The sequence below is a fragment of the Cavia porcellus genome, unplaced genomic scaffold (assembly GCF_034190915.1).
Source record: "Cavia porcellus strain 051 isolate PalLab524CR breed Dunkin Hartley unplaced genomic scaffold, mCavPor4.1 scaffold_21, whole genome shotgun sequence".
NCBI lineage: Eukaryota > Metazoa > Chordata > Mammalia > Rodentia > Caviidae > Cavia > Cavia porcellus.
In genome coordinates, this window is record NW_026947504.1 from 13,145,889 (window position 1) to 13,168,172 (window position 22,284).

Consider the following 22,284-nt stretch of genomic DNA (forward strand, 5'->3'; position numbering starts at 1 on the left):
GGAGCTAGAAGGAAGGAGGAGACAGCTGGGCATTCTAGTGGCTAGCACAGTCTGGCTACTCATTACTGCTATGCAATGCTAGTCCCAGAAGCCTGTACCATTTTTAGATCAGTTTGACTTCTGCATGACCTGTGGAAGGCGTATTTGTGAGGTTTATAGAAAGTGCCTGATATTCACTCCAGGTGGGTCTGGTGTCCAAAGAATATATGAAACTCAGAGTGATCGGGTGAACTGAATTAATTTCATTGTTAAGGTAATCAAGGAATTGGCAAGTAGGAAATGCTTAAACCATGATCCTCCATACAATAAGGCTGATATGTGCATGTTAAATATACACAGTCATCAAACCAGGCCCAGCCAAAGTAGCCAAGTAGAGGAAACAAAAGTTTCCAGTGGTTAGCAACCGTGTTTCTCTCAAATTGTAAGGTGAAGTTCATTCCACCAAAGCTGCAAGACTCTAATCTCAGTAATGATAAATACTAAGTGTTTTATTTTTCTCTTTGTATTCTGAGAACCTCATATAAGTATCTGGAACATAGTAGAAATCCAGTGAGAAATGAATGAATAAATGTTAAAATTTTAAAGACATGCATCCATCTAAAATTTTTTTGAGTTCTCAAAGGGTATAATATTATTTCTGTTTGTCTTTTTGAGGCAGGGCCTCACTAGGCAGTTAAAGCTTGTCTTGAACTCACTAGGCAGCCCAGTCTGAACTCAAACTAGAGGCAATCCTCCCACAGTCCCTTAAATCCTGGGATTATACTCATGATATAGTGTTATTTAATCACAGCATCATTGTGATGATTTTTTAAATCTTCATGTTTGTTTCTATCTCTAAAGGGGTTCTCACACTCCTAGGCACATGAGTTGGCTAGCTTTGCCCTAAACTTATCTCAATTCTGCCAACCCACTGACAAATATTTGGATTTTACAAATTGGAAATAATATTTTAGTGCAAGCATACATCCAGCAGTAGGAAAGAACTCAGGTATATACAGTTTGCATAAAGGGGATTATAAATATTATTTCTACATGCAAAGAACTGTGGACAAGCCCTGTCGCTCTCCTCTCAAAATACTATGTATCCATAGTTCAACTCCTTTTTACTACATTGGTCCCCCCATGATTGCAACATTTCCTAGCTGCCTCCCACATGCATCCTTTGCCTATAGCATCTTCTCTCAAAACAGCAGCCAGAGTGGCCTGCTAAAAAAATCAGATCACGATCCTCCCCTGCTCCAAACATTCATATGAGTTGGCATCCAATCAGGAAGACAGAAGCCAGTCTAGAGATTTCAAACGCAGGGAATGTATAGCAGGATTCAGATACAAAGATTAGCACCTGCAGGAAGTTATAATCACCCTACACAGGAGAACAAAACGGAAAATGGTACAACACTGAGCCTGAAGTCAAGCCACTAAAGTCACACTGTGTTTTAATTATTTCCTTACTGTCTCACTATGTTTTAATTATTTCTTTACACATCTACTGAAATTGTAAGATTCATGGTACCAGAGGGCCACTGCCTCTCTGGGTATCTATATATCAAGAAACTAGCAGTACTGCCTTTAAACTCTATTTGCAATCAAATGTTCCTGTTTAAAAGCAGCAAATATACAGAAAGGTATCACTCCTTTTTTGTGGAAAAGCCGAATAGTTCATAGCTACAGGAAAAAACAGAGGTAGGAGACCACTGAAGCATAGGAGGCTGGTGAGCAAAAGTAAGAGATGACAGGAACATCATCTTTGACGACTTCGGAAAACATATTCAGCTGCTTTATTAGAATATCTATATTGCCCCAAAAGCATTCCATTCCTAAATTATTTTAGCAGCTGATTATTAGAGAATAATAAACAACTCTTGAAAATTTATTGTTATAAAATCAAAATCATTGTCCTAGAAAAGCAATGAGACTCAACAGATAACAGATTTTACAGTGTTATTCACAAGGACTATAGAAGAGAACAGATTTTACAATATTATTCTCAATGAATATGGGAGTGGGTGCTAGAGATACAAAAGTTCATTAACAAACGTGTTTTTTCAAAATTTCCTAACCAACTTCAAGAGGAAAGAATCATCCTTACGAAGCACAGTAGAAAACATAATTGCCAACAATCAACATTAGTTACTTTTTCCCTTAGAGATTTCCAGTAGCTACCTACACAATATCTGCAGTCCATTGTAAAGAAATTGTGCCTAGATTCTCATGTCTAAAACAGATTTATTTATTCGGGAATCATTCAGAGGCTGGAAGAGTCCTATCACACATACTTGAGCACCAAATCTGTCATTAGTACCTTTGACTTGGCTTATGACCTCAACTGTTAGAGGCATGCAAAATGGTCTTATTTCATCTTGACCTACTGAAGTGGTGCTGTTCACAGCCTGGATGGTTAATTACCCAAGTGCACCACTCAGAAGAGACTTTGGAAGGAACGGCCTCCCCACCTTGCCTCTCTGGAACTAACATATGTTTTGCTCGCTGCGGCCCGCCAGCATTAGTTATTCCTTCCTTCTTCTGCTTAATTAAAAAATTGAGTTTGACCAAAGACAATTTCAGATGCATTATAAGCAACAGGAACTCAGTTCATCAGAAATGTATCTTTTTATTCCTTTCTCATTGAATAATTTTGCAAAAGAACTCCCAACCAGAAAATGACTTCAATCTTCTGCCTGATGTGTACATTTATTTGTTCACTGGTGCAAGAAGAAAACTCAGCTATGTCAAATGATATACATGTACACATTCCTGGACAGATCATTTTAGAACCAAAGCTGACTAATTCGAAAATGCCCCTGTTCCTTAGACCCACATGGAGATGTTATCAGCCTCTTAAAATGTCATCAAATAACTGAGTTTTGCCAGTGGTGGAAGTGATTGCAGTTGCATTGGCTTTCTTGCAGACAGCGGGAAGAAGAGGGCGCAGTTTATTAGAAAAACAATAGGAAGGGTACAATAATAGTGGACATGCAAAATCCACAGCTATTGACTGCAAATCTGACAAGGCTGCAGGCCATTCTCGTTGCAGGCAGGGCACCTCAGGGCCCGGTAGGACTCCTTAAATCTGTTGGCCAGCATCGAGAACTTGCTGCCGTGGCACAGAGAGCAGGTAGCACTGCCGGACCCTCGGCAGTGGAAACAGTTGTCGTCGGGAAGCTGCCCATCCTGCAAAAGACAGGTCAGGTTTTAGGAGAGCAGCAGCTCAAGTCCACTGTTCACAGTAGATCAATACTGTACTAGATTGTGGCAAGGTGTAAGACAAAATTGGAGAGAACTGCTTCTCCCAAGTGCCAGAAGAGACACTGGCTGGAACACGAAGTAATCACTGTTGTTTTATCAGAGAGGATAAACATCTCTGAGACGGCACCCTCTGACGGCACATCTGGCATTCCAAGACTTCACATTCTTCTTCAACCTTGTTAACGTTTGACATGTTTTTTCTATAAGTTCCATGAGGGTAAAGATTTTCTCTCCCTCATGGCGAGATACTAATAGTAAACCCTTGTAGCATGCTTGGTAGGCACCAGGGTGTTCAAAGAGCTTTGGGGTGTCAATCTATCTAATCCTCACAATGTCCCAGGGAGGAGGCATGAGTACTGTCAGCCCTGTTACACATAGGAAATGAGGTGCTGAGAGCTAATTGCTGATGTTACACACACAGTGTGGAAGAGCAGGGGACGGATTTTCACTTCAGGAGGCTGAGTGCCAGCATTTACCCTCCTAATAATAGTGTACACAGCTTCTCCTCATAGCTGACCTACATTATGTTCCAGAAAGATTGTGACTAACAGATTAAGTAGAGAATGAATGAATGAATTAGCCTTCAAAACCTACCTCTGAAATATGAAATATTTTATTCTCTTTGAGAACTGTATAAAGCTCAAAAAGCAAGAGCTCTGTGCTCTGGAGCCAATGGCCTGGGATTAAAGCTACTGTCTAAGGTCAGTTGCACATTCTGGACAATTCCTCTTAGCCTCTCCCTAATCTGCATCTCTACTTGTGAAATGAGAATGAATAATACTTATACTTCTTAGTAGCTTGATATTAAATTGGAGAAAATATATGTAAATGCAGTGTTCTCTGGCTTATCATGTTCCCCATAAACTCAGTTCCATTTTAACCCTTGCTAACGAGTCTTTAGTGCTTTACTCTCACTCTCCAGAAAATGCTCCTTTCCTTTTGTCTTGCCCCTGAAAAAAATCTCAAGGAAACTGACAATTTCGCATTCTCTCCAAACTGTGAGTCTCCTGAGAAGTGAGGGCCGCACCGGATCAACACCAGGCAAACGGAGTAACACGTCCTGACCATTTTATCTCCTACACATCTTCTCAAGTTCATCCCTTTTCCTCCATCCTTCACTCACAGCCCTCGCCCAGATGCCCACCTACTCTGGCTATGAGTTAAGGGTGCAGCCCTGCCTGTTCAGGGATCTTCTCCCACGATGCCACTCTTAATAAGCATCTATATTGTAGTTACTACATGGAAAGTACTCAGGAAAGTTCCCTACCAAATAAAACCTAAGGATGAAACCCTACTTCCTCAACTGGTTTAATTTATTTTTCACTTCCTCTGTCAGACTCTTGTCTTTGGGTCTCTCTGAACCTGGTCTCCAGGGACACTTCCTCACTGCCAGTCTGACCACCTCCTGCTACTTCCCAGATGTTAGCTGAACACCTCTTTCTCCAGGAACCCACCCAGGGCTGGGCACTGGTCCCAGCATGCCCACCTCCTGCTCTACCAAACTCTCCCACCAGCTAGACAGAGTGCTCCCTGGCTAGGACCTTTCCACCACTGCTTCCTGAACCTCTAGCACAGTGCCTGCCACAATACTCGTCGTTCACAATGATGTGTAGAGAACCATTCCTGCTCTTAAATTCTAGAAGCAAGACAGCTGGAGTCCGTTGGATAGCTCCACCCAGCTAAGACCCTTGTGTTTTATAACCTAAGGATGAAAAAAAATGTCTGAAAAGGGAGGCATGTTTCAAAAATGACTCTATTATGTTACAAAGTACTTATGCAGGTATTAAATTTAACTTTCACTAGATTTAGGAAATGGAAGTGATTACTTAATTGGCAGGAAACTCATACTGTGCACTCATCTGTTAATATTTCATTGATCATTGGCATGTTTAATATATTAACAATGGAGAAATTTTTTCTTTCCTTAAAGTATCCAAAATAAATGTATTTGCCAAAATATTCTTAAAGCAAACTATCATGATCCATTTGTTTTGCCAAATTCAGTATGCTTTATGTTTTGTGTTTGATTCCAGTGAGATGTTAATGATATAAATCAACACTGTCAAATAAAGTACAATAAACACTGCTATAATGCTATCCATGTGAGCCAAAAATTCACTTGTATAAAATGTCAGGTCAGATATTGTGAAATGACCTGGTGAGCCTTATTGTAGAGAACAAAAAGAAATTTTCAATCAAATGACATCTAAAGTCATGTGGTCATGGCTTTAGGTCATGACGAGGGTATGCTATTAGGAGTCTCCATTCTTGTCCTGTGCTGCCACTCTCTTAAATCACTTACCTTTAACGCGCTCTTTTTAATCATTTCATTAATTGAACAAATATTGAAAGAATCCTCTTTTATACAAGGCACAAAAAATATAAGCTTTCTTTCTCTTTTCTCAATATTTTCTAAAACTTTTCTCAGGAGATATTTCATGAGAGGATGTAAAATACAGCCACACAGCAAAGCTTAGATTCCAGAACCTAGTTGCCTCACTCAATTTACCTCTTCCTGGCCCAGCTACCAAAGAGAAGCATGCTAGTATTCATCACAGATTCAAAAGCTTATTTTTTTACAAATAAATATTTTAATTGGTTAAATATATTACTTTCAAGATTTTTTTTTTAAATTGCATCCAGACTATATTACTCAGCAGTCAAAAGCAATAAAAGTAAAGTCTAAACGCTTATGCAGCCAGTTTGGAGACCTCAGGGCAGCTGACATGATCATGAGCTTGGCAAACAAATGGATGTGTAACTTCTGTCAAGTTACTGATCATCTCTCGGCCTCAATTTCCCCAGCCACAGACTGAGACTATTAGTAATACCTGCATCTCAGCAGCCTTGTGAGAGTAAAATGGACTACTGTGTGAGATGCACTGGGCCAGTATCCAGCTCCTGTGCACCCTCAGTACACGGCAGACGTTGTCATTATCACCATCATCATGATCACTGTCTAAAGCTGAGATCACATAAAGCGTAAGAAAGCACAGATGATTTATAGCCTCCAATGCACTGAGCACGGTGCCAGATGGTATTCTCCTTGCACATTTTACTGTGGCCCGATTCAATTATTGTTCTCCTTCTCTTTTAGTTGGTGCAGAGGTTCGAGCGTGGCTGGCTCTCAGCCTTGCCCTGCTCTCCCGTCAGGCTCTCGCCGCTGCTCGGTTCCGTGCAACAGAACAAAGAATCTCTCTGTCAGAAGGGGCTCCTTGATGTTCTCTGACCCTCTCTTTCAGAATAAAACTTGTCTGGGCATTGATTGCATGAGGGATTGCACAAACAAATAGTAATTTAAAACAGAATTTAAAGGACAGACAAGTGAAGTATAACCTTTCACGGCAACCTTCCACTGCACCGCTCTGTCCTAGTTTACAGCTCTGTAGCTAAAAAAAACACAGATCCTTCCAAAGTGAATTTAAAGCTAATTGCCGTATCAGGCCTGCTGCTGCTTTTTCATTCAGGTCTTCAGTGTGACCTGCACTGTACCATTTCTGGCCTTCTTCTGAAAATTGTGCTCCTGCAGGTTACAAATGGCAAGAGAAATGATGTAATTAAAGAATTTTAAGAGGGGGAAATGATCAGATCACAGTGTTCATTTGTCTGCCTTCTGCCTTGCTAGGTTCTTAATAATTCTGCATAGAAGATAATAGAGAACAATAGTAAAGTACTTCTCTGGTCTCAAATTTTACTATTCTTCCCACAAACATTTAATGTTTACTGAGCATCTATTATATGCTGAGCTCTGTGTATCTTGGCATTGGAACTACAATGTTGCAACCAATATAAACATGGCCTCTGCCCTTATAGAAACCAAATCCTAGTGGGTCAGATTAACTATTAACCAAATAACCGCACATAGGAAACATTACAACTATAAGGAGGGCAGAATCCCCTGAGCGGCCCAGCCCAGAAGACTTTATCCTCATGAAAGCCAAAGAAGATCTTTCTGTGAGGGTGAGGCCCGCCACCTGACATCAGGTGCAGGAGGCAAGACAACCTGGCAGAGAACCGAGGAAAACTTCCAGGAAGAGGGCATTTTCCCTTCATGAGAAAGAGTAAAGAACACGTGAGCGGTGGATAGGTGGACAGTGTGTCTGCGGGGAGAGCGTGAGGGGAAATGTGCACAGGATGAGGCTGGAGATGCCAGCAGAGCTTTCTAGAACAAATAAGGACTTCCCTTTTTATCCTGTGACAGTTCAACCTGATTGGCTTGGGAGTGGCCTAGGAGACTGGCAAAACACACTTCTGGGTGTGTCTAGGTGGCTTACAGAGGCGTGACCTGTACACTCTGTCTGGCCCTCGCCCTTCCTCTCTGGCCCTGTCCCCCTGCAGCTTTCATCTGTTATACCACCCTGCCACTGTATCTCTGCCTTGTAGCCAAATGTCCATGGATTCCATCTTTTGAAATCACGGGCCAAAAAAACCTTTCCTCCTTTAGATTGTGGGTGCCACTGACAAAAGAAATGTCCAAGAAATAAGAGGACATTAAAAGCTTTGAGGGGTGAAAGATATAAGAAGGGGGTGATGAAATCAGACTTTCATGACAAGACCATTTTATTGAAGATAATAGCAAGTGGGAAAGAAACATGAATAGATGTGAATAAAACTTTAAGCATCTTTGGCAGGAGCCCAGGTAGTCTGTGCTGAGGTACAGGGAGAGTGAATTCCCCTTTAGAAAGGGAATTCTAAAGAGGTTGTGGAGAGGTTGTGCAACCTAAGAGAAATGAGCGAGCAGAGAGTCCTGGTGTCTTGACCTAACACCACCAGCCAAAGCCCACCTCTGACCCCATAACCTACCCAGGGCAGGGAGGTCACTCAGGTTTCAGAAAACCCCTCACCAGGTTTCCACACCAACCCACAAGTGACAAGAGTGAGCCCACAACTGGGTCTAAGAGACAGCAAATTCAATTCTCCCGCTATCCAAGCTTTTACTCTCTTAGTGTAAATTCATCAATATTGCCTCCTTATCTCCAACTCACTGAAAACGAATGAATACCAGCCCTGTTGTCCCATGTCCTTTGTCTGAGCAAGCCAAAGCAATGGTTTCCAAGGTGGCATGGGCTACAGGGACAACACTTTATAGCTATTTATATTTACTTAATCTAAAAATAGGCAAGAAATTAAGCTTTACTGTTTTTAAAGAAATTTTACACCAAATTTTAATAGACTAACTAACACTAATGGCTTCACTAGGTCAGCCAGTCCAGGGACCCTGGGGTCACATAACATTCAAAGTTGCTAACAGTAGCACACAGATCATGTGTTCACTTCAGTATAATGCAACACACTGCATGCAGTCTGCTTGTGCCTGGACACATTCACTGCAAATGATATAGCTTAAATTTAACTAAATAATCTGCAAAATGGACATGTGGCTTCAGCAATGTCTTCAAGGAGGCTGTGGATTAAAGATTGTATCAATAATAGAAAACACAAGTGAACCCATGAGGACAAGACAGCACTGATTTTTTTTCCATCTCTAGGACTAGCTGTTCATAGCCACACTACACAGTGAAAACAAGAAATCCCTAATCAGATCTGAAAAAGCAGTCCGTTCCCCCAAAAAAGATAATGAGTATTTGAAAAGTGGCCTTAACATCTATGGTTAATGACATAATAAAACATTAAAATTCCTTTACATCTTTAGTACTTCAGCATTGTAAGTATCTTATTCAAAAGTTAAGTAGTTCACCACCAACCAGGCCTGCCCCATCAACTGGGACAGGCTGGCACCCAGACGCACCTGTGTGTACGGATTAGCGGGGAACTTGCCATCCTCCAAAGGCCCATCATTCTGGTCTCTGTCTCCATAGCTTTCTTCCTTGCTCATCAGGGACTCTTCTTCAGCCTCCCCTTCCTTCTGGAGAATTTTCCTCATGAAGTCCCTCCTATCCATTGGGGTCCGAATGATTTTCAGGTTATTTGTGTAGATGATTATCTTTCCAAAATCTATGATAGGTGGGGGCTAGAGAAATGGAGAATGAGCATGAAACCTTCTCCACCAATCACCTTACACAGGGTTGTAGGACCTGTCCACACCCCAGGAAACAGGAGAGAAGGGATTCCTACTGGGCACTGCTTGCAATGCCATCACACTCCAAAGCTATAGTTCATTGCATGCTTGCTATTCTTTCTGAAAGCCATGAAAACCAGTTTCCTTCTTCTCATTCATGCTAACAATAAAATTTCAACTACTCAGAGTATAAGATTCCAGAAGGCAAAGTCTAGATGTTCCACATAACCAGAGTAGCCAATACAGCGTTAGGCACAATAAGTGCTTTATAAACACAAAGAAACTTTGATACAAATATCTCTTCCATTTTTTCTATGCATATATAATATTATTAGACACCACTCATGGAGTACTAGTTCTGTGTCAGACATTGTGCTAAGCGTTTTACCAGCATGGCCCCCTTGCCAGCCCCCAAACATCCCTATGAAGTAGATGCTATGATTTTTACATTGTACAGGGAACAAGACTGAGTTTTAGTAAAGTTAAGTACCTCACCAAAGTGACAAAGTTAGTCAGGCACTATGCGTGGAACTCAACCTGTGTCATACTAAAGCCCGTATTCTTAACATATATACTGCACTACTCACCAACATCTTCCTCCTCAAATATAGAATCAATGCACACTTTCTGTTGTCACCTTTTAAAATCATTATCCATCTAATATAAAAATCTTTTTACATCAATAAATATATCCTAAAGCATCCTTATTAATAGCTTATGTTCCCTTGTACAGATTTACCATATGTTAGCTAGTCTTGTGCTTGGGAACAAATGTCAGCAGTACTACAATGCAGAAGCCAGGGGCTAGGGTGTAGCTCAGTGATAGAGCACTTGCAGAGCAAACAAGATGTTGCTTTCAATACTAAATAACAGCAGACTTGGGAACTAAATATTTTGAAATTACTTGATCAGAATTATATGTTTCTACCAGAATCAGGAAAGCATGCAGGGAAACAGCATTGCATCCCAATTCTACTGTCTACCTGAGACACAGAGAATCATGTACCTCTCAGAATGCCAGTTTGCTCATGTGCAAATGAATTCACATGTACCTGGTAAGCTCTGCTACAGACAAGTCACTTACTAAAATATAAAAATGTTTCCACACTAGATAGTTAAGTAGGTACTATCCTAAGATCCTCAAGTGCCCTTCTGTTACCTAACCTCCATTCAGGAAACCTCTAACATCCCAAAACCCAGTAGATAAGCGTCAGTGAGTAGGACCTCTAGTTCTAGGATGCTGCCCAACTTTCTGCTAGCTTCTGTGCTGATTGGGGAACAACCTTGTTATTAAATATTTCTATTGTAATCCCTGATGCTAATGATATCAAATTCTGGGGAATGGGAAGTGCAGAGAAAAACATATGAAACAAGTTTGGCAAAAGTTGTAAATAATATGTAAAGGTGTGCATTGTGACTTTTATTATTAAACACTGTTCTTCAGTATTGCATGCATACTCACGCTGTACAACTAAGTATCTCAGCATGAACTATTCTGCTTTGCATATGGAACTGCATTAACCAAATCTATTTAGATCCCACAGTTAAAGTCTTACATTCAAAGCTTTCATACATCAGTCAAACCTGACTTGAACAAGACTTCAATATTCAGGTTCCCTTCCTTGAAATAGTCAGGTCATTTTCAGCAACTAATTGTTAAGCCACAAGCTTCCTATCTGGCCCGTTTTCTCTCCCTCTCCCCCATGGATCATGTAGCAGCTTCCTTTTCCTATTATTTTATGCACACTGGATTCCTATTTCACACTCTGGACTATCAGTTTCTAAACACCAGAAGATAAGGATGGTGGTACTTTTGGAAGGTTCCATTTCTACTTCCACTAATAGCCAAAGAGATTCAATTACCAGCAAGCATTCCTCATATCTAGAGCAATTTTTCTTTTCTTTACCTGTTTTTTTTTTTTTTTTGAAGGCAAAACTCTCAATTTTGCAAGAGGCTCTAAAATCCCTTGCTCCAGCCCCCTGCCTCCAATATCTGAGACACCAGGATAATCAACACTTTTGAATGTACTCTGGAGAGAGCGGGTCCCCAGTTACCATGAAGGTGTGTTTAAGTTTTACCCGTCTTGACAGCCAAATTCTTCTCTGCTTCTAAGGAAACTCTCTGGGTGTAACTGAAGTCCACATTATCTGGTTACATCCAATTACTCACAAGGAACTGCTGCTCTTGTATTACAGAGGCTCAGGATGGGGCCAGGAATTTTTCAATCCCTTCCATTGTGTCCACAATGGGAACCTGTGATGCTGGACCATTTGTAAATATTCCTGGGTCAGTAGCAACAAGCCCAGGAATTGTGATTCAGGCTGCATTAAACCTTTCCATTGCTGTGTTTTCAAATGCTAACCTTTTTGGGTAATAGAGATTTAATGAGATTTGGAGACAGAGCTGATCCAAATTTTCCTCAAATGTTATTTGACAGCTGTGTGGGATTGTACAAGTTGTTTAACCAATAAAAAGTTCTGTTGTAGAATTCTTTCTACAAGGTATAGAAATATAGTAAAGATAGAATTACAGAATACATATAAAATGGATGTTCAGTAAATGTTACGTCCCTTCCTTTCTCCTTCTATTCTTAAACCTTAACAATTTCAGTCCTTAACAATTTAATTCCTTAAAATCTTCTTCTGACTGCTTAAAATTACTTTCTCTACTTCTCACATACACTTTGCAAATAGTCAATATTTCTTCGATAACTATTTGAGCACTATTTACAATGGTAAGTAATGTTTACTGAATACATATAAGGTGCCAGGCACAATGCTAAGTGCTTAGTGTGTCTTTTACTTTATTTTGTTTTTTAGTCATTATATTGACTCTCTTAGGAGGTGCTTCTATTACTTTCACATCATGGACGAGAACAGTGACGCTTAGCAAAGTTAAGACATTTACCCAAGTTTGCACAGTAAGTGGGTAGAGCTAGGTATCAAGGCCAAGTTTGATGACATCATAGCCCTTGCTTTGTTATTATGTTGATCATAGTAAAATATATATAATATAAAATTTACATGTCAATCATTTCTAAGTGTAGAGTTCAATGGCATTAAGTACTCTCTGATTATTGTACAGCTATCACCACCATCGGTCATTTCCAGAATTTTTTCGTCTTCTCAGACTGAAACTTTCAATCCATTAAGCAATAACTTCTGCTTCCCAACCCCCATTCTACTTTGTCTCTACGAATTTGACTATTCTAGGTACATCATGTAAAAAGAATCATATACTTGTTTTGTGATATGCTTAATTTCACTTAGCTTAATATCTTCAAGATTTATCCATGTTGTAGTGTATTAAAATTTCTTTCCTTTTTAAAGTGGAATAATATTCATGTGTGTGTGTATTACATTCAGATTATCCATACTTCAGTCAATGTATACTTAAGCAGCTTCCGCTCCTAGGCAATTGTGAATTGCCATGAACATTTGTGTGCAAACATAGATGATCATGTTCAAAGACATTTCTTTGAATCAGTGTACTTAGCTACTACCCAGTATGGTCTCATACTGGTATTTGCTAGGAGTTAGTTCACAATAGGATTTGCTATTTAAAAATGACATCTAAGGCCTCATTTCCTTTGTGACATCTAAGGCCTCATTTCCTTATTTCTCATACCACATTACCAAACAATTTCAGTCTGCAGAACCACATGAATCCAGCAGGTCCCCTCTCGTCTTAGAGCCTGGTTAGGACTGGGATATGGATCTTAACCAGGAAACAAAGAAAACAAGGATATGAGAACAAATAGAATCTCAAAATGGTCTCTTGAGTACTGTGTTCTAGCCAACTGAGCCACGCTACACACAGACTCATTTATCTGGTTTTGCAAATCCATGTGACATCTTACATTTACATAAATGCCAAATTTGGCACATCACTTATGAAGCAACCCAAAATGATCGACCATAGCCTTGTATACGGTTTAAATGAAATACGAATTTGTAAGACTTAAATATAACAGTAAGATATAGGTTGAAAGGAATACTGTGCATAATACACAGCTGAGTACCTACAACATAGTAAGTACTTAAGTGGTAGTTACTAGGAGTATGATTATGATTATGTTTATTAAAGGAACTCACTCTTTATAGAGGAATATGTCATAGGGCAAAAAATATGATGAATGAGAAGATCTAGATTCTTGGAGTGACTCTTTGCCTAAAAATCTTGTGATACTGGGCAGGTCCTTTATCAACTTGGCACTGAATTTTTCTAATTTGCAAAATGGGAATGACTATGTTTGGCTTTTCTTCACAAGATTGTGGGAAGATAAAATAAGATAAATGAGATAAGGTGTGATGCATTTTGCAAGGAATAGGTTATTAGAACAGTATGAGGAGTTGTTTATTCCAGCTTTTTTTAATATCAAAAAGAAACCTGGTATTACCTTTGGTAATTGTGGGCACGTCTATAATTATATTTTTTACCAATGCCAGTAAGTCCAATATATTTGTCTGCAATAGATACATTGCCTATCCCCTCAGAAAACTAAATAAAAATGATTAGAGAGTAATTGTCTCAATTTCACACATTAAAGATGAGAACATATACTGATGTGCTATCCACTAATTACCTGGGTATACTGTATAATTATAAGTAATCTTTGAAAGAAAAAAGGCATTGATGATCCTATTGGCTTAAGCAAATACACATCTTCTATGAATCTCAGAAAGCAGTGAGAATTTTCCAGGTTCTTCTATCTTAAGAGAAAATCATGCATAGACTTTTGAGTACCAATGGTAAAAGAGAAGACAATTGAAATTTGCAAATGAAACACATGCTTCTATGGAACTATTAGTTCAAACATCTCCAGGTAACATCTCCTGGTGGTTGATTTGCTTTTCACTATCTCTTCCCAGCATTCCAACCAATAAGTAATGCAAAGAAAATAGATAAATAAATAAATAAACTGGCAAACATTTTTAAAAACTGGCAGTAGGAAGGTGATAGAGGAAAAAACAAGACATGGGTAAACCACAAGCTGAGTAATTGGCTGGATTAAATGGGCTCCCTCAAACACCCAGCTCTTTCAGGAATAAAATCACCTACTGCTGCATAATTTTCTAAAACAGCACTCTGGCAACCTGCAAACCACTGCACCTCTGTTTAATTTACACATGGAGAATATACAGCCAAAGGCCCAATTACAATATATTACCCTGGATGGAATTTGAACGCTATTTATGCTCATTGCACTTTCCAATGAGCAGTAGACTAGCATGTTATTTTTGTCCCAGAAATATTATTCTAATAACAGCTTTCCATTTGGTACATCTATAACTCTTGCTGGTAGCTGAGCATAAGCAAGTAACAAATTTGAAGCATTTAGGTATTTCTCTGAACATTTTTAGGAAACCCTATTCTTAAAGCTTATAACCATGCACAATACCAACCTTATGGTCATTCACCTTGTAGTCATTGAATAAAGGCTGGCTGCTGGCCAACGTGTAGGCACTGCCTTCTCTGAACACACTGATCCTCTGAGCAGTCAGCCTAGGGGCACACAACGAGGACTTGGGGGGCTCCCCAGACCCGTAAACACCATCCATGGGTTCAAGAGCCTCCTGGAGAAAACTATGAGGGTACTCTTCCTTTGGCGACTCTAATTCCTGTCCATCCTCAAAGACTTGCTTCAGCACGCGACCACTGTAGGAAGAGGAGATTTTAAATCGGACTTTCCGGGGTTTGCCATCACTCTTCTCATTCACCTTCTTTTCAGGGTCCTCCATCAGGAGGAGCTTTACCCTGTGGTTTCCAGGATTCTGTGTAGCCAGTGAAACTTAGGGGTCTGAGAAAAAGGCATTTAATGTCTCTCCTCCTACATATGATTAATTTAAGTCAGTTCAGGGATGTGCTCAGTTTACAGCAACAGACACCCTTGCATTAAATATTGATAGCTCCTCATGAAAAGGCAGGTAATCATGGATTTATGAAGTGGGCAGAACATAAGATGAAACTGGTTGCCATCCTAATCTCAAGCTTACCATAACTTCCCCCAATCCCAACTTTCTTTAACCTGAGAATAAATACAGTTTTTATCTCAATCAAGCACTGGTTTCAGTAAGGATCAGGCACTTAAATGTTAGTTACCAACAACAACTACATTATTTACCCATAACCTAGTGAACATTTAAATAATTTCCAGAGATTGTTATATGCATTATCTTAATTTGTCCTCACAATAACCCTATTAAAAATGTATTATGTGTGTTCTACCGAGGGAAAAGCAAGGCTGGGAGAGTTTCTTCAGCAGTCTTCCCTATTAAAGCTGAAAAAGTGGCAGGATAGAAGCTTAAACTCAAATCTATTTGACTCCAAACCTATGATCAATCCACAAAGCTCGAAGTTTTCAAACTGTCTTATGGGGACCCTCGGTACAATGGAGTTTATTGGGGACTGCTGCTTAGAAAGGAGGAGGCCAAACATCTTGGATTCTGAGTTGCCTACCCCCTCCTTTAAATAGAACATCTCCACTTTATATGTAACTTATACTTAAATTCACTTGCAAGCACAGTCTCAGCTACCTGTCAGAATCAGTAAATGCCAACACTGAGATGGTAAGTGGATGAATATAGAGACGCATGAGTTGTAGGTCCTGAGAAGAGTCCTACAATCCAGTTCAGAAACAGACTTAACATACATGAAATAATAACTTCATGTCCAGTGCTGAACCCCAGAATTGTTATCTGGGAAGGGAATGTTCTTTAAGGAGAAAGGGATGGAAAAAGATGGTTAGTAATGAAAAGGGCCATCACTTTGGGTCTAAAAGAATGGGTTGGACCTGAAGAGCTCAAATGGTAGGGTGAAGTCTTTCTTTGTTAATGCCCTTGCCATTTGTTTAGTTGCCAGAACTGACCGTTCTCCTACAGTGATTTCTAGGGTTTCTGTCAACACTGGCACCTTTCATCCACCCCACCAATCAGGCCTGAGAGAGCTTCATCAGCTTTGTCTTCAAAGTTGCAGTGGCCTCTTAATGACTTGCCTATCAATTCCCAATTACGTTTCTCACAGTGATGCAAAAGTAAGCTTTCCCAAAAAGCCTAGAGGTGTCAAACTCTGTTTATAAGTCTTTTCCAGGGAATCACTGCATAATGAATTCTGACAGGTGACAAAATAAAATTCCTCATAACCTAGCTTCATCTTCTTTCCTTCCAGCCTCGTCCTCTGTCACTCTCTGGGTGCTCCCACGAATTGGTGTTCCAGGCACATCCACAGCTCTCCTACTCCTCAAAATCTCAGGTGTCTGTCACTTAAGAATATTCTGTTTCCAGATTGGGTAATAAAAGTTTTGCTTCTCCTTCAAGTCACACCCTAAAACTCACTGTTTCTGGGATGTGTCCCTTTGTCTTCCAAACTCACTTCTAGTCTCTTGCTCTTTTTCCACTTCTCTCTTTTCTCCATTATCCATTATAAATTTTACCTCTTGAGGGAAAAATTGACACATCAAGGACTTGTATACTGCATATAATTTTCTGGTTTGTTTTAGATATTTTTATAAAACCACAAATCTAGTTTATATGGTTAAAAGTGGCAAATTAATGGTTAGTTCAGTTTGTCATTTTCTAGGATTTGTTTGTTGCTAATGGAACCACAAGGACCAAAAGTAACATAATTGTTCTGGTTCTTGAATTCCATGATTGAGATTGACTAAGGGTCACAGAAAATACTGTGCACAGGGCCAAAGAACCAGGGACTGGGTCAAATAAGAAGCAACTTCGCATCTCCAACAAATTTAAGAGATAGGAACTTAGACTCAAAACCCAAAAACCAGCCACACCTCAGAGAAGCAGTCATTACTGAGGGTCATATATTCTAGCAATAAAGCAACCCACACAGGGCAATTTACAAGCATCACTCGGGAATTAAACTAAAAAATGGAAAAAAATGAGAAAACACTTAAGCAAGATACAACCCTTGATATCCAGTTCAACAAAGGCAAACACAAGGGACAGTGAGGTGGGACAATCCAAGAGCCTCCTACCCAGCTTCTCTGAAGTGGTAACAACAAAGCAATTGAATCAGGCTCTGGAAAAAAAATCAAATCAGAAATAATTTCTCAGATAACAGCAGAAATGATGTCCAAAATAAAGACCATACTTAGTGACACTATAGCAGATATATACAAAAAAATAGATGAGCTTAAGAAAATTATGGAAGACGTAAATGCATAGCATAGGAAAGAGATGGAGACCATATGAACATACAAGAAGATATCCAGTAGAATAAAATTCCACTGAAAGTACTTGCAAACAGATTAGGCCAATGTGGGGAGAAGATCTCAGATATGGAAGAGAGGCTTGCAGTTAGCAATCATGAAAAGAAAGATTTCTCAAAAAGAGCAAAGGACCATGAGAAATCAATGCAGCAACTGCTAGAAAAGGCAAAGAAAAATAAGTCAAAACTAAGTGGAATCAATGAAAAATCAGGAGATAGCACAAATGACATTTTAAAACGTGCACAGACTTCATGGCAGAAAACATCCCTTGTACAGAAAAAGAATTTGACATACAGATAAGTGAGGCATATTGAATTCCAATTAGCCATGATCAAAAAATATCTACAACCAGGCATATCATAGTCAAGAAATTCAACACAAGAATAGAATCTTAAAAGCTACTGTGGAAAACAAATAAATCACCTATAAAGAGAAGCCCGTCATAACCACAGCTAACTTCTCAGCACCCTTAAATCAACGGGAGCTTAAAGTATTTCAAGTTCTGAAGAAAAACAGCCTTCAACCTAGATTGACATACCCTGTGAAACTATCTTTCAGAACTGATAGAGAAATAAGATACTTCAATGACAAAAAAAATCTGAAGAAATTTATGATCACCAAACCAGCACTCCAAAATGTTTTGAAGGACATTCTACAAGGAGAAACTACAACTCCATGAAACTCAACAGAAAGACTCTACCAGATAAGTCAACAATTAAACAGAAGGAGTGGGGAGTGGGGCAAAAAATAGGAAAATAATGACAAGAACAAGTCAATACATATTAGTTACAACTATCAATGTTAATGGTCTCAATTCATAAATCAAAAGACACAAACTGGAAGAATGGATCAAGAAGCAAGACCCAACAATATGCTGCATATAAGAAGCACATTTAATTCAAAAAGAAATTCACAGATTGAAAGTCAAAGGATGGAAAACAATACTCCATGCAACAAGAACCCAGAAAAAAGCAAGGGCAGCTATTCTATTTGCCCACAAAGTGAATTTCAAACCAAGACTGATTAAAAGAAGGTCACTACATCCTGATGAAAGGAACAATCCAAGAAGAGATAACAATCATATATATATATATATATATATATATATATATATATATCAAATACTGCTGTACCCAATTATATAAAACAAACATTAAGAAGCACTAAATACAACTGTATTGGGGAATTTTAATACCACACTGTCTCAAAAAGACAGGCCAACTAGACAAAAAATCAACATTGAATTTTAGAATTGAACCAAATTTTTGGACAAATGGATTTAGCAGATATCTACAAAGTGCTCCACCCTACAACATAAGAATACACTTTCTTCTCAACTGCACACTAAATGTTCTCCAAAATAGACTACATACTAGCTCACAGAACATGCTTAAGTAAATGCAAAGGAACTGAAATTATTGCATTTATATTATCAGACCAGAGTGAAGTGAAATTGTAAATCAATGAGAAAAGAAACCACAAGAACTTCATAAACACATGGAAATTAAATAGCAACCTCATGAACAACCAGTGGACTACAGGTGAAATTAAAAAAGAAATCAGATGATTTGTAAATTGAGTAATAACAACACAACAATACAACATACTGCAACTTATGGAACACAATGAAAGCAGTCCTAAGGAGGAAATTTACAGCAGTAAATACTCACATCAGGAAAACAGAGTAGGCAAAAATAACTTAATGGTGAACCTAAAATTTACAGAAAAAGAAAAGCAGGCTAAGCCAAAAACTCATATAAGGGAGGCAATTATAAAGATCAGAGCAGAAACTAATGCACTGAAGACTAAAAAACCAATACAAGAATCAGTGAATCAAAGAATTGGCTTTTGAAAAACTAAATAAAATTTTAAAAATGCTTATCCATCCTTATCAAAAAAAGGAAAGAAAAAATTCAAAGCCATGCAATTAGGAATGAAAAGGGTGAAATCACATCAAACTCTGCAGAAATCCCGAAGATCATCTATCCATTCATTGAAAACTAACTCTAAGATGGAAAATGCAGAACAAATGGACAGATTCCTAGAATATGAATTATCAAAGCTGAATCAAGAAGATATAAAATCTTAAATAAACCAATATCAATAAATAAAATCAAAGATGTAATTAAAAACCTACCAATAAAGAAAAGCCAAGGCCCTGATGGATTCATTGCTGAATTCTTCAAGAAATTTAGAGAAGACATAACACTACTACTTCTCAAACTTCTTAATGAAATTGAAATGGAAGCGATACTCCCAAATTCATTCCTGGAAGCAATTATTACCCTGATACTAAAACCATCAAAAAATATCTACAACCAGGCACATCATAGTCAAGATTGTAGAAATTCAACACGAGAATAGAATCTTAAAAGCTACTGTGGAAAACAAATAAATTACCTATAAAGAGAAGCCCGTCCGCAGCTGAAAAAAAGAAGTACACACCAATATCCTAATGAACATAGATGCAAAATTCTTCAGTAAGATACTGGCAAACACAACGCTGCAAGTCATCAAGATTATATACCATGACCAAGTGGGATTCAACTCAGGAATTCAGGGGTGGTTCAACATACATAATCAATAAATGTCATGCAACATATTAACACAGCCAAGGACAAAAATTGTATGATCATCTCAATAAATGCAGAAAAAGCTTTTCAGAAAATTTAGCACCCATCTATAATAAAACCTCTACAGAAACTGAAATAGTTTTTATCTCAATCTGATAAAAATAATCTATGATAATCCAACAGCCAACATCACACTAAATGGAAAAAAACTAAAACTTTTCTCTCTAAAGTCAGGAACAAGACAAGGATTTTCATTGTCTCCACTATTTTTCAATATACTCCTGGAAACTTTAGCCAAAACAATTAGACAAGAGAGGGGGGGAAAGGAATAAAGATAGGAAAGGAAGAAGTTAAATTATCACTATTTGCAAATTGTATGATTAATATTCTACACAAAAGACCTCAAAAACTACAAAAAACTTCTAGATTAAACAAGTAAATTTAGAAGTATAATTAGATACAAAGTCAACACTTACAAAATAATAGCCAAACTCACTGAGAGAAAAATTAGAGAAATAACACCTTTCACAATAGAATCCAGAAAAAATGAAATATCTGGGAATCAACCTAACAAAGGATGTAAAAGACCTCTACATTGAAAACTGCAGTACCCTGAAAAGAGAGATTCAAGTGCATATCACAAAATGGAAAAAAAATTCCTTGCCCTTGGGTAGGAAGAACCAATATAGTGAAAATGGCCATATTTCCAAAACTGTTGTGCAGAGTTAATGCAATTCTGATCAAAGTTCCAATACCATATCTCAAAGAATTAGATAAAACAATTCTAAAATTCGTCTGGAACCAGAAGAGACCTAGAATAGCAAAGGTAATTCTAGGCAACAAAGGCAAGACAGGGGATCTCACAATCCCTAACTTGAAATTATGCTATAAAGCTGCTGTGATAAAAACAGCATGACACTGGTGAAAGAACAGACCCAAAGATCAATGGAACAGATTAGAAGTTGGAGAGACAACTCCAGACGTACTAAACCACCTTATCTGTAACAAAAGTGCCAAATACATTCACAAGAAGAAAGGCAGCCTCTTTAATAAATGGTGCTAGAAAAATCGGCTCTACATATGCCAAAGATTAAAATTGGACCCATATCTGTCACCATGCACTAAACTAAATTCAAAATGGATCGAAGTTCTAAATATTAAAACAGAAACACTACATCTGCTGGAAGACAGAATAGTAGGTGAAACTCTTGAAGACATTGGTGTAGGCAGACATTATGAATTAAGAATCTAATAGCACAGGAACTATCATTAAAAATCAATGCCTGGGATCTCATCTTATTAAAAAGCCTTTATACAGCAAGAAAAACTATCAACAGAGTGAAGAGACAACCCACATTGTGGGAAAAAATGTTCCTCAGACAAAGGGTTACTATCAAAAACATACAAACAACTCAAAACAGACATCCCAAATTTAAAGGCCCAATCCAAAAATGGGCACCTGAGATGAAAACACACTTCTCAGATGAAGAAATAGAGAGGTAGGGATTTAGCTCAGTGGTATAAGCACCTGCCTGGCAAGCATGAGGTCATGAGTTTGATCCCCAGAATCAAAATAAATAAATAAACAAATAAAAAAATAAAGATTTTCAAAACTTTTTAAATAATATGAAAAAGATGTTTATGGTCCAAGTCAAGTAAGAAAAAATATAACAGAATTTTACGTTATGTGATACAGAATTCATTATATAATATTACAGTGGATAAAGACTGAATACATTAAAATACATCGATTTATTAGAGACTTTGTCTGAAAAGGAGATAAGCAGTAATTTTTTCTCATTTTCCATACTTTTCTGTATTTCTTGCATTTTTCATAATGAATAAGCACTAATTTTTTTAATAGAAATGCCTCATATTTACAAACATAGGTAATGTATGCAATTGACTGGAGAAAATGAAATCTTCACCTTTCTGTCATTGTTCCCTTTGGTTGAATTTAAATTAGAGAGTGTCCAAAGCAAAACACTGATCGTGTTTGTGACTGTGATGGGGCACTGCTGGCACTTACATGGAAACACAGTGCAAGCCAGAAGAGAAACACCTATGAGGTTTTCAGGAGAAAAGTCTTCAATATTTATCCAATCAAGTCTAATGTTTTATTTACAGGAATGATAAGGGACGAAGAGTAATAAAATACCAAGGAGAAAATTCAGATAGGCAAAGCCCTTTTGTGGAAAATCTAAAGACCATGATACAA

The 22,284-nt window shown here is 38.2% G+C and overlaps 1 protein-coding gene across 1 annotated transcript; it reads right to left on the reverse strand.

Annotated features, from left to right (window-relative positions):
* Positions 1-2,587: 2,587 nt before the first annotated feature.
* Positions 2,588-15,007, reverse strand: Grxcr2 (glutaredoxin and cysteine rich domain containing 2). The gene is made up of 3 exons (XM_003477302.5): positions 14,672-15,007; positions 8,996-9,217; positions 2,588-3,171 (listed from the first exon to the last, which is right to left on the reverse strand). The coding sequence occupies exons 1-3, from the start codon at positions 15,005-15,007 to the stop codon at positions 2,989-2,991; spliced, it is 741 nt and encodes a 246-aa protein (XP_003477350.1). The 3' UTR covers positions 2,588-2,988.
* Positions 15,008-22,284: the final 7,277 nt, after the last annotated feature.

Excerpts from the sequence above, each read along its gene's own strand:
- Grxcr2 (XM_003477302.5), bottom strand. The coding sequence starts at position 15,007 with ATGGAGGACCCTGAAAAGAAGGTGAATGAGAAGAGTGATGGCAAACCC. Across the intron at positions 9,218-14,671 it reads ACAAGGTGAATGACCATAAG|CCCCCACCTATCATAGATTT; the intron begins GTTGGTATTGTG and ends CCATTTCTCTAG. Across the intron at positions 3,172-8,995 it reads CCGCTAATCCGTACACACAG|GATGGGCAGCTTCCCGACGA; the intron begins GTGCGTCTGGGT and ends TGTCTTTTGCAG.